Source organism: Myotis myotis, unplaced genomic scaffold (genome assembly GCF_014108235.1).
Source record: "Myotis myotis isolate mMyoMyo1 unplaced genomic scaffold, mMyoMyo1.p scaffold_m19_p_9, whole genome shotgun sequence".
In the NCBI taxonomy this organism is placed as follows: Eukaryota; Metazoa; Chordata; class Mammalia; order Chiroptera; family Vespertilionidae; genus Myotis; species Myotis myotis.
Genome location: NW_023416401.1, coordinates 36,656,247 through 36,669,213, shown reverse-complemented (window position 1 = coordinate 36,669,213; position 12,967 = coordinate 36,656,247). Strand labels below are relative to the sequence as shown.

At 39.3% G+C, this 12,967-nt stretch overlaps 1 protein-coding gene across 2 annotated transcripts; it reads left to right on the top strand.

The window, feature by feature from the left end:
* The first annotated feature begins 1,142 nt into the window (after positions 1-1,142).
* On the top strand, positions 1,143-10,340 carry LOC118663550 (myosin regulatory light polypeptide 9). 2 transcript variants are annotated; one of them, XM_036323302.1, is made up of 4 exons: positions 1,143-1,300; positions 6,617-6,815; positions 7,450-7,611; positions 9,840-10,340. In XM_036323302.1, exons 2-4 carry the CDS (start codon positions 6,632-6,634, stop codon positions 10,010-10,012), a joined length of 519 nt encoding a protein of 172 aa, XP_036179195.1. In that variant the 5' UTR covers positions 1,143-1,300; positions 6,617-6,631; the 3' UTR covers positions 10,013-10,340. The 2 variants fall into 2 exon arrangements, with proteins under 2 accessions (XP_036179195.1, XP_036179194.1); XM_036323301.1 differs by lacking the exon at positions 1,143-1,300 and adding an exon at positions 5,235-5,373.
* Positions 10,341-12,967: the final 2,627 nt, after the last annotated feature.

Here is a 12,967-nt window from a genome sequence, read left to right as displayed (position 1 = left end):
AGGCCCCACTGTACACTGTTCTGCAGCGTTACCTTTCTTTTCAGCATGGTGATTCGAGTGAGAGCAGCTCTTAAGGAGAGGACCCTGGGGCAACTCCAAGCTTCAGAACTGTTCTAGCTCAGGAGCCAGGCCAGGCACCGAAGCCCAGTGCTGACCCGAGTGTCATCGCATCCCATTCACCTTTTTCTTCCAAGAGTCAGAAATCTGAGGTGCCCAGCACCACACCAGACTTTGGACGGGAAAAGACAGAATCGGGGAACACTTTCTCTTTTCCCCTAACAAGATGCATTTTCAGAGCTGTCCCTAGGCTAGGGGAGCTGAGGAAAAAAAGAGCCCCGACTTTTTATTCCTATTTGCAACAGGCCACAAATCTGCGCCATAGTGAGGTTGGGGCGAGATTTAGCAAGCTCTTGTTGCTGGTCGCCTGTCTTCCAGGCCGGATCCAGTCAGCTCTCCTGGTCGTCAGAGGGGCTCTTCTGATAGGAAAAATAATAGCAAACGTTTTTGAAGAGGAAGGAAGTCTTCAGCCGCTTGTGACCTTATGAAATCCGTCTGGGCCGAAGAGATAGTGGCCGCTTGGCTGAGGGCCCTTGGGACTTCACAGAACTGTCTCCCCGGTGGATGGGGTGGGACTCCTCATAAAATAACACGGTGCACAGAGGTCAAGTCGCTCGCACGAAGGCCACCTACCCGCTTACGCGAGCGCGCAGCTGTGGGACCCACAGGCGCAGTTCCAGGCTCTGAGGTGCGTCCTACGCGCAGGCGCACGACCGGGAGGCCCACCCGGGCGCTGGGGGGCGGGGCGAAGGCCAGTCACGTGGGCCGCGCAGCCCTCGCGGCGATTTCCCTTACAAGGACTCGGACTGACAAGTCCCGCCCCTGGCCGTACCCAGGTAGGTGTGGAGAGGCAAACCCATAGGACAGACCCAACCATCTGCTCACGGGGAGGGGGAGGAAAAGAAACATATAAGAGTGGGCACAAAAAACACAGAAACTCAGGCGCCATACCCAACGAGCCTCTATACATTGCTCTGTTCTTAGTCGTCGCTTTATATTCCTTCCTGTGCACTCGGTCAAAATCGCGCCCTTTTATCACAGTGGCAACTGCGCCCCCCGTCGCCTTTCCCTTAAGTCAGGCCCATCCTGTTGGCAAAGAATGGTGACTGGGCTTTTTTCCGGTTTGCTGAGGGGTGGCCGGAAGTGTAGTGTTTTAGCGGCTCTGGGTGTAGAAGGGTGGTGATAGCGGCAGCGAGGGCAGCGAGGAGGTCACTGAAGCGCTCGGTTCTCTCGGCAGTGCAGGGTGAGTGGTGCTCGCGGTCCGGCACGTGGGGCGCATCTCGCAGGCCCGTCTCCGCCGGGCGGCTGGGAGGGCAGCGGCGCACCTGGGCAGGTGCACTAGCCGGTTACCCGGGATCGAAGGCCGCGGCCAAAGTGGCCCAGACGCGATCGGGGCTCCGTTGCCTAACTTGGGGCTTGGGGAGTGTGGCTTAGCTCGCTGGCGCCGCGCACTTGGGCGATCGCCCGGCCCGCGAAACCCGAGCCTCGCGGCTCTTGACTCCGGGACTATGTTTAGTTTCTAACTAAACTTGCCCGATTCAAGAGGATTTGCGTAAAAACCCAGCCCGGAGTCCTCGCCCCGCCCCACTGCTGCAGCTGTTGTTGCAGCTGCGGAGCTTCGTTTAGTAGGAAGAATTAACTTAAATTAACTTCCGCAGCTCAGTATTCATTTCTGTAATTAGAACTATCATATATATATATATACACACATACAAAAGGGGGGTGGGGGTGGGGGATAGCTTGCGACTTGAGGAAAAACTCCAAAACGCAACACCGTGTTCCTTTGGAGTGGAGACTTTGGACTAAGTCACTTTGCCAGTGTTAACTTTTGAGCATATGAAAACACAAATTAGGTCTTTACACAACTTTGGAACAGAAATAGGTGTTCGGTTGAGAATTTAACAAGTGCAAAAAATTTTTATATCCAAAGGTAAAGGAAGTGTTTCTGAAAGTTGCTATTATTTGATTCATGTTCTGGGAGGCTTTTGATAAAACTTAACCAGAAAAACGTTTTCTTTTCAAACGTGAGGCTTTACTGGCAAGTCAACCCCGACAACGAATTGCCTTTGTCAAGTGCCGAGAACTTTTTGGGTGTGGCGGTCTTAAAAAAACCAACCCAGCCGTCCACCGGAAGTGTGCACAGAATTGAAAACTTGGTTAGAACAGAAGCACCAACTTGAAAATGTACTTTTAAAAAACTGTGCTGGCATCAAAAACATTACATATAGTTAGCTTGAAAAAAAGGTGCACTGATTAAATTATTTGGCCTGTATTTGGGAAGCTGACCAAATACTAGGAAGTGTTTCTAAGATGGGAGTTTTTCCTTAAAGAACAGATCATATTTCCCACAATACTGTCAATTTGAGTGGTGATTCTGTAGAAAAAGTCGTAGGTTATCTTACATTTATTATTACCACTCTAAAAGTGTGGGACTCTAGGATTCTACCTAGAGTAACCTAATGTAATATCACTATGGATTAATCTCATTTTATAAATGAAACCATAGTATGGAGAGATTCTGAAAAATCTTCTGGTTTGCTGTTGGTGTGTGGGGAAATCCTCTTTGAGGATTTTTATTTTTCACTTATACCATTTAATCTAGGCTAACATCTTCCTTACATCTATTTCTCCTTTTGTCATAACCCTAAATGATTTTCTATTTAATCAAGCAAAAATAAATAAATAAAATAAATGAAACGACAAAGTCATTGTCACCAACACTCCACTCACTCCCGTGATTTAAAACATTTTGCTCCTTTAGATCTGTAAACTGAATCTCCTTGACCTTTGTTGTCTGTTTTATTGACTTGCTCATGCATCTGAAATCTTTATGTATTTCATAGAAAGAAGCGTGCTCTGCAAGTCACCCTGTTTTTAAGTTTCATATAACACATATGCCTTCACACCAAAGATCTTCCATTAAATGCTTGAAAAATAGACTCTAGAATGAGTGAGGATCCTCACAGTTTGGAATTCTGAGGTGCCTACATGGTAATCTTCCCTTTCTAAATAAAGAATACCTACATTGCTATATGAAATATTTTCATTTTAACCCAGATTTCTAAATTTCTTTGAGAATTGTGCATTTTCTGAGGTCTTGTTAAAATAAGACAGTTACAGTCTTAATTGTTTGGGGAAAGTGAAAATGGACAGAAAACTTAGTCATAGCAAGGAATATAATGACAATATCATACGTAATCTGCTCCTTGGGATCATAGCACAGTTCCTGATTCGGCTCCCTCTCCACCAGTGTTTATTCCACCTCATACTTTTAGTTTGGTAGGAAAAAAATACACTGACTTTCCTTGTTTTGGAATAACTAGCTGTGAAGCTAAACTCCCTATCCTTGAAAGGCCCAGGATTTCTGGTGGGAGATAAATGCATAGAACAGACTATAACCTCCTTGAAAAGGTAGTAACTTGCCCAATTTACACTACCAGTGTTTGGTAGAATTAAGACTAACATCTGCATCTCTTAATTTTAATAATGTCTTGTAGCTTCTAAGTGGAACAGGGTTTTTCAGGGTCTTCTTATCCCCCTCTCTGAGTCTTTTAGAAACAAAGATCTTTTCTGAACTCACAGTATTTGATAATCATGTACCACCTTTGAGTTATTTTTCATTATTGTCACACATTGTTTTGAGAGTCATACTTCTGGAATGAAAACTATGTGACTCATTTCATAAGTTGAACCAATCATTTTATTTCTTTATAGTTGCCTCCCCAACAAAATTTTAGGCTCCTTAAAGATAGGACACTTGCTTTATATTTCTTAATTCTTAAATAGTTTTCAACATTAGTGACATTTGATGCACATTATTGCCATTAACTGATTATATTAAAAGTTCTCAACCTTCTGGTCCTTTAAATACAGTTCTTCATGTTGTGACCCAACTATAAAATTATTTTCGTTGCTACTTCATAACTGTAATGTTGCTACTGTTATGAATCGTAATGTAAATATCTGATATGCAGGATGGTCTTAGGCGACCCCTGTGAAAAGGTCGTTCGACCGCCAAAGGGGTCGCGACCCACAGGTTAAGAACCGCTGTATTAAAGGTTGATGATAAATATTGAATGAGCTAAAGAAAAGTTCTAGGTAAGATCACTGTCAGTGCTGACCCAAAAAACTTTATAATTTTTAAAAAACTGTAACTCATTTACAAACTTAAGGAATGCATGATTAAAAGAAAGACTAATAGGAAATATATCAGAACTCAACGTATGTGTATTACTTTATAACCCAAATTAAGTATTTTTTAAAAGTACTTAGAGCCCCCTCCCTCCACCAGATATAATATGAGGTTTTGTAGATTCAAAAATCAGTTGTCAACCATTTGACTTATAATTCTCATCCGTTTCTTTGGTCTTATAATAACTGACATTCCTGCATCATTAGAGGAAGACAATGTTGTCAAACAAAACAGACTATTTTTAAACATGTGCTTTGGTTTGCAATGACATGGCATGCCTAAAATAATAAACAGATTTGCACTGGTAAATATGTGCCACTCATCGGGTTTCAACCACTTACCCTAAGTCCCTCAGAACATTTAAGAGATGACGGGATAATATACTCCATACTTCTTGTAGTTTTTAAAACTACATTCAGAATAGAGGGGAAAATTACAGCTTTATGTAGTTAATAATGGAATTTACTGTCCAGAGAAGGTGTTACAGCATGAAAATAATGCTTTCGTAAATGGTTTAGGTAAATTATGAAAGACAGTCTCCTAAAGGGTGATTAAAGGAAACTTGGAAATTGGGAAAGAGTATGTGTCATAATTTCAGTGTCATGTAAGGTATATCTTACCAATAACACATTCCAGTGTTTCTCTACAGGGTGCTGTATTGGATGGACTAGAATTTGTGACTTTTCTTTTTGGAATTTCCTACTAAAATCTAAGAACAGATTTAGCTTGGGGGAGGGGAAACTAAGGCAGAGCTTTTCTAATTATTCCCATGATTGAATTTAGTCTGGAAGATGTGGTATAACCAAGGAGAGAATGTAAGAAATAACTTTAAACTCACACAAAGCATTGTATTCTAAGGTCACTTTGCAGTGCTGAGACCTAGGTAGTGCTTCATTCTTTGCAACCCACAGACTTATTTTTAGATCAAGGGCATAGTGTTTTGCTACATCATAGCTAAATGTTGTTTTCAGAACGTAAGCTTTAAAATTGTTATCCTGGTCAGAGAATGAAATCAGTGGTGCCTATTTTAGACCTGCGTGGAAGAATATAACTCAATACAGTGTCTTAGTCTTGCTCATTAGAGGTTTTGCAGACTACTGTCACCACATCAGCTCTGAAGGATGGTATGGTAACATTTTATCTGATGATGATGCGATTTTTAACTCCAACTAAAATTTTATAGTGGTTTTTTTGTTTTGTTTATTTAAGATTCAGCCTTTTCATTTTAGGTATGAGATATTCTTCTTGCTTTTAACTTAAATTTTATAGGGATAAATTTAGATTATTAGAGAGCAAAGATAGTTTCCAAACTTAAAAAAAAAACTAAATTGGTTTTAAAAACTACTGTGCTCTGATTTTTGTATAGAGAACTTAGTCACTTCAAGCTTGACTCTGTGCAAGAAATTGTGGAAATATCAGTAAAACTTAATTATAGATTAATTAACTTCAGAGTTTTCTATACTTTTCAGTTAGCCTTTCAACAAATATCTTTTTTTTAAATATATTTTTATTGATTTCAGAGAGGAAGGGAGAGGGAGAGAGAGAAGCATCAATGATGAGAGAGAATCATTGATTGGCTGCCTCCTGCATGCCCCCAACTGGGGATCGAGCCCGCAACCTGGGCATATGCCCTTGACTGGAATTGAACCTGGGACCCTTCAGTCCTCAGGCCGGCGCTCTATCCATTGAGCAAAACTGTCTAGGGCAACAAATAACTTTCTTGACAAAGATTCTAGAAGTAAGGGTGCAGTAAGAAATGCTAGTTAGAAGTGAAAACAATACTTGGCAATAAAGATTAAGAGATGAAGACGTGTTCCATCAGTTAGTCATCCTCCTACTTTCTGTCCACTTTAGAATGGAATAACTAGTATAGGCTAGGGCTGTAGAAGAATCCACCTATTAAAAATGAATTAGTATTCCTCAATAGTTCCGTCACTGAAGTATAGAACTGGAACTGCTTCCCCAGGGTACCTACATTCTTTTGTGTCTTGTTTCTATATTGCTATTAAACCAATAGATTTGGTTATCAGTTCTTATTAGGCTGTAAAGCAACATGGGGACATGCAATCTTGATATGCTCTAGGATTTGAATTAATGTTGGTTATAGTTTGGAAGTTAAAGTTAGTGATCAACTATTGATTAAATGTCACAACTGCTAAATGAATGAACTCAAAGCATGATTCTGATTGTTCTCTTTGTAGTTTGGTTCCATGAGTAATGGTATCTATTAACTGAGAGAGATTTTTGCCAAGTGATACTATCCTGCTGAATATTTTTTAGACACATTCTAAGTAGCTTAAACATATAAGGAACGTTCATTTCACCTTTTGTTGTTCTTTGTCTCCTTATATTTCCTTTCCTAATTAGGAACTAACCACCACCATGTCAAGCAAAAGGGCAAAGACCAAGACCACCAAGAAGCGCCCCCAGCGCGCAACATCCAATGTGTTCGCCATGTTTGACCAATCGCAGATTCAAGAGTTTAAAGAGGCCTTCAACATGATTGATCAGAACAGAGATGGTTTCATTGACAAGGAAGATTTGCATGATATGCTTGCTTCCCTGGGTAATGATCAGTTTTAATATTAATATACTAGACTAGAGACCCGATGCATGAAACTCGTGCAAGGGCCTTGGCCCCACCAGCCCCTGGCCCCGCCAGCCCCCGCCCCGGCCTGCTGCGGCTTTGTCCGGAGGGAAGGACATCGAGAAGGACAGCTGGTCTAATTAGCATATTACGCTGTTATTATTATAGATAGGATTTTTGTAATGTCTTTTATGTTTATTTCTTAAGTCTTAAAGTTCTATGAAGCCAATCTAATGATGTTATGGTTTACTAAATAAGATTCAAAGTCTAGAGCAGTGTCTCCCAAAGTGTGGTCCTTGGACCACCTGCAAATTTCTGGCCAGATCTCATGATTGGGCCAGAGGCCAGCTATTTTTGTGTGTATTGCAAGGGCTGATCTTGATTATGAGAGCAGTATCATTCCTTTTGACATTACAATGGAATAGACTATAATCTCCACTCTTAATATAGGCCCTTTTCATTAAGAAGACTGTTTTCCTAGTAGTTTTGCTATCATGAATGTAAACAGCAAATTGTATAAATGATAAGTCTTTTTTGTCAAAATGTTTACTACGATGAATAGGTGATACATTTTGTGATGTAATCAGAATTATGGCCCTCTTTTTTTACTTAGGAAAAAATCCAACTGATGAGTATCTAGATGCCATGATGAATGAGGCTCCGGGTCCCATAAATTTTACCATGTTCCTCACGATGTTTGGTGAGAAGTTAAATGGCACAGATCCAGAAGATGTCATCAGAAATGCTTTTGCTTGCTTTGATGAAGAAGCAACTGGTAATTACCATGATTTAATTTTTAGTTATGGTAACTAAAATATATAACTTGAAATATGATGACACAGTACTCTCAGGTTTATACCATACCTGTTTGTTCAGTTTTGTTTTAGATAGGCTTCTCCTATGGCATCACTCAATTTACTGCCTCTGCATTTAAATATTTGATTTAAAATTTAATGGGTATATTTGAAAGTTTTTAGGAAAGTTATACTCCATAAGGGTTAGGCTCAAAGTAAATATGTATTGAATGAATAACTTTTACTAGTGTAATCTTGGGTAAAGTGTAAATTGCTATAGGCCATGACACCAGTACAGTCCTATGTTTGTTTATCAGGTACCTCTCAGTTCTGAGATTGTTTAAATCTGGTATGAAACTCTCTGGTTTCATATTGCTTTTCTGCATAGTAACTGTGTGAGTTGGGGCAAGTTACGTAACTATCTAAATCTCTGTTTTCTTATTTGTAAAATGGGCAATAATATTACCTACCTCACAGGGTTGTTGTGAGGATTAAATGAAGAAATGAGATAATAGCATATTGCCTGGCCCAGAGTTAACTCTCAGAAAAACCACAAAAAGATAACTACAGAAATGCCTGATCCTTTGACAGAAGTGTATATAAAAGATAAGAGGGCAAGTTTTTAAAAGGAAGGCACACCCTTTGGTTATGCATTACTTGGAGTAGTTTACCAGTAAATAAGCCAAGCACGGTTTGGTAATGGAAGCATACTGTCCCCACTTTGGCTTTCCAGGCTCCCCACAATATGGCCTCTTTTGGCCTATTCAAGTATACCACTCGCGACTTTTATGTCATCTTTCTAACCTCCTTCCAAGCTACTCTGTGCATTGGTGTCCTAACTTACCTCCACCATTTCTGCCTCTATGTCTCCCTCATCATACCACCTCTCCCTCCTCCTGAACTTGAAACTCTTAACTTTTTTTTTCTGGGAGGACTGGGGAAGAGGCAGGCAGAGGAGACTTGCTTTTTTTCTCCTAAAGACACTTGTGTATTGATTGAATTTTTAAATTGTAAGCAGGTGTTTGTTTTTTTAATGGAGGGAAATAAAATCATAAAAGAGTAAAATGTCTTATCCATTCTTCAAACTCTTCAATTGTCATATTCTTTATAGAGCCTAGTCTATATTTTCCTACTATTTTTTCCTACTCAGAAAATTTAAAGTCTCTTTCTTTTTTTCTAAATATATTTTTATTGATTTCAGAGAGGCAGGGAGAAGGAGAGAGAGACAGAAACATCAATGATGAGAATCATTGATTGGCTGCCTCCTGCATGCCTCCTACTAGGGATCGAGCCTGCAACCTTGGGCATATTCTCTTGACTGGAATCGAACCTGGGACCTTTCAGTCCGCAGACCGTCGCTCTATCCACTGAGCCAAACCGGTTTCGGCTATCTAAAATCAATTTTAAAAAATAAAAATATCAATGCCAGATAATAAATCAAGAAAGACGTCAGGACTTTTTTTTTTTTTTTAAGCTCTCTGGATGATTCTGATTCTCATGTGCAGTTAGGTTTTATGAGAAACCTGCTTTCACCCTTCCAGAGTAGAAAGCACACCTTTTGGCTCACCACTCCCATCCCCAATTCTTAGCCCGGTGACTGTGACATAATTAATGCTCAAACATTTACCCAGTATCTTTGCACACTCTGGGCTTGGCCATATTTGTTATGAATTCTAAATTAGGTTTTAAAAAAACAAACATTTAAGAATCTCATTTTACATATTAAAAAACAAAGTCAGAGGTAAAGTGAAATATTTGAAATAACATAGCTTGTTAGAACTGGACCTCAAGACTCCAGCATTTTTTTCCACTGAAGCACTTTATTGATTTTATAATGTGGTATTGATTTTAGTGTTATTTACTTATAGAATAAGTATGACCATTCATGCTATTTTAAAGAATCATAAGGCATAGATTCCTTAATCATACTATATTGCTTTTATTTAGGCATCAGTTTAGCCCCTATTATCAAGAGATCAGGAGATGGATGTGGAGGAAGATTGTTAGAGCAGAGCAGGTTAATGCCACTAGGCAACTACCCGTTTTCTAGACAACTGCTGAGGCTGACTTAACCATGTAGAGACCCATATTTCATGTATGTGCATATTTATAGTTCTTAGCATAGAGCATACATAGTCAAGTGTAGATGCTCCTTGTAATTAATCCTCAGAGTAGTATATATTCTGAACCCCAGTTCTTTATTTTTTAGGCACCATTCAGGAAGATTACCTGAGAGAGCTGCTGACAACAATGGGAGACCGGTTTACAGATGAGGAAGTGGATGAGCTGTACAGAGAAGCGCCTATTGACAAAAAGGGAAATTTCAATTACATTGAGTTCACACGCATCCTTAAACATGGAGCAAAAGATAAAGATGACTGAAAAGAACTCCAAATTGCAGCCAAATGTTCTTTGTCGCCACATTGGGTATTTCTGAGACTTTCTCTTAGAGTCCATAACATGCCCTAGCTTTGCAGCTTTTGCCTTTCTTGTGGTATTTATTCTCAGCCATTTTGGGCACAGCCATCTCTATAATCAGACTGGAAGTAGGACTTTTTGTGATTTTCAGAATAGAAAGTAGGTAATTGAACTTACCAGCCTTCCCCATCCCCTCATAACTGCAATCTACACAGAGTCAATATATTTTTTCAGAAAAGTAATTCACTCAATTTTTTTCTGAACCATAATTAAATTTTATGATCAAAACGTACTTGTTTAAACTTCTTTATTTATCAAAATTGACTTTTATTCGTTTTAGTTGCATCTTTCAATGAAAGGTAGATGAGGCAAAAACCTAGAAAATGGTGTGGTTGTTTGACCTTTTCCTTACTTCTCCCAGTTTTCCTAACAATCCTATCTCCTCTGCTACTCATTCGTCCCTTCCCAAAGAAATACAAGTTGAACTGCCTTAATTGTGTTTCCTACACTTTGTCTTCCAATTTTAAAAATAATTTGCTATACGATTTGCATATATATGATAGTTTTAGTAGTTGTAAATCCTCAAGTTTAACCTACCTACCAATGTTCCTCCTTATCTGTCCTAAGCTTTTCGTGTCATTTAAAATTAGGCCAGGCCAATGAGTTTAATTTTAATTTGTCCTCATTTTTAAAACTATTTTAGACTCAAAGGGTCTATGGAATGCTGCTAACAAGAGATTTTTTTTTTATATATTTCAAAATGTTGGAAATACAGTACAGCATTTTTTATTATATAAAACTTTTTTAACACTGTAATGCATATTGAAATACCATGTTTGTTTATGCAGAGATTCACCATGAGTCCAAGTGTGAATTTTGGACATTCCTGCCCTGCCCACAAACAAAACAGCTGAAGCTAAGTGCTAGGGAAAGTGAGATCATTATTTCAATACTCAAAATAATTTCTGCTGTTTCCAGAAATGCAGGACTGTTTCAGAGTTAATCAGGAAATGGTTGACACTTTCATTTGCTTTGCACTTCAAAAAGCTGAAAGATTGATGAGTTTAAAAGTTGAAGCATTGTGGGGGGAGTTGGTTGAAAAATTTTACAATTAGCCTATAAAGATGAATAATTGACAATTACTCTAATAACTTTACGTTTTATGCTATTATTAACCAAACTATCCTTGGACAAAATCATTACCTCACTCAATAAATAATTACTAAATGCCTTCAGGGTGGCACTTAGCAGGATAGATGAGTCAGCTTTATAGAACAGGAGTAGAAGGACCAGTACCATGACTGCTCTTGCCCCTTTTAAGTTTAGAATCTTACCACCTGCCTTAAGTACTTTTTTCAGGCTATAGCCATGATGTTAAAATCTTATTTTGCTGAATCGAATTTCCATTTCAACTTAAAAAAAACATCACTTCTGCTTTAACAGATTTCTAGTGAAGAACAAGTAACATTGTTTTCACTTAGAAAAAAAGTGGTCTCATTTACTAAAATTATCTCCTGCAATGCCCCCATTTCCATTTCAGATAACTGCTCAAAGAACTGGCTGCCATTAGGAGCAGTGCAAGGTCTTCCTGAGTGAAATAAGTCTCCTCATTTAGTAATAGCATTCTCTATGTAGTAAGTAGGCTTTGCTTAAGGGAAGATGACTGCTTAATAAAAAGCTAAAGCATCTACTCCATCAGTGGATTTGACTGGAGACCAGTCTCCCTGATGAAAATCATACTGGAAACAAACCATTTCAAACGTTCTTTGAAACCAACCTAATAGGGGCAGCATTGTTAGGATTATATTGTCATTTGGACTCCAGATCCCAAATTTTACTTGATCCAGAAGCCTATGACTGGAGAGCAGGAATTGATGAGTGCTGCTGGGAAAAAGGGAAGAAAGCCAGAGACAAAAGCAAATTCTGAAAAGGAAAGGCAATGATTTTCTACAAAATAGGAGAAAAAGGACAGCAAGAGGTGTAACACCTAGACTAAGGGAGGTGCCGGCAAGTTGTAAGAAGAATCAGAAAACAGTAAAAGGGCTTAAGAGAGGTAGAGCCACACAACATGAAAACCATAAATTTAAAATTTAGTTCCTCAGTTATATTAAACACATTTGAGGAGGATATGCCATAAATAACCATTTCCCAAGTGCTAGATATTTAGATACTCAGCTTTTCATTAATATTCTTTTTCTTTTGACTCTTGAGAGGAAAAATATACCTTAAGTTATTTTTTTTTTAGAACAGTGTTACCTAGTAGAACTTTCTGTGATAATGGTCAAGGTACAGTCAGGGTGTCTCAGCTATTAAGGTGGCAGGGTGAGGGTTTATGCAGTGGTAATAGGCCATACTTAGAAGAGCGCTAAGACAAAGACCTAAGAAGCCAAAATCTTATGTTTGGGGGGAAAATTATTTAAATTATTGGACCAAGAACAGAATGTACAGAAAATCAAATATTTTAGAACCCAGGTATGACTTCTCTGCAGTTGCTTTTCAAATTTTATTGAGAAGATGCATTCAGTTAGGAACTGGACCTTGGGCTGGGACGAGGACCAAGCATCAGCATCCCCTGGAAATACAAATGATCACCTCACCCTCCGCCTACTGAAAATGAATCTCTGGGGCTGGGGCTCAAGAATCTCCTACCAGGCCCTCCAGGTGTTTCTTATGCATGCGACTGTTTAAGAACTGCTGTACAGAGCGCCGAACACAGAGTCTAACATCTAGGAATTTCTGATCAAACATTTCTAGAATATAAATGAGTGATTCATCTCCCCAGCATCAGCACGCATTCAGGCAATCCCAAGTGCTCAGTAAAGGTTTGCTATTAAGCTGCCTATCCTCCCTTCAGAAATAGTGCTGTCCATCTTATTCCAGGCCGAGGGGACTGACGGCCATGGCCACAAACAGGACCCG

Bases quoted from the DNA above. Each gene is read 5' to 3' on its own strand.
- LOC118663550 (XM_036323301.1), top strand. The intron at 6,816-7,449 runs GTAATGATCAGT...TTTTTTACTTAG, and splicing joins TGATATGCTTGCTTCCCTGG to GAAAAAATCCAACTGATGAG. The intron at 7,612-9,839 runs GTAATTACCATG...TTTATTTTTTAG, and splicing joins CTTTGATGAAGAAGCAACTG to GCACCATTCAGGAAGATTAC.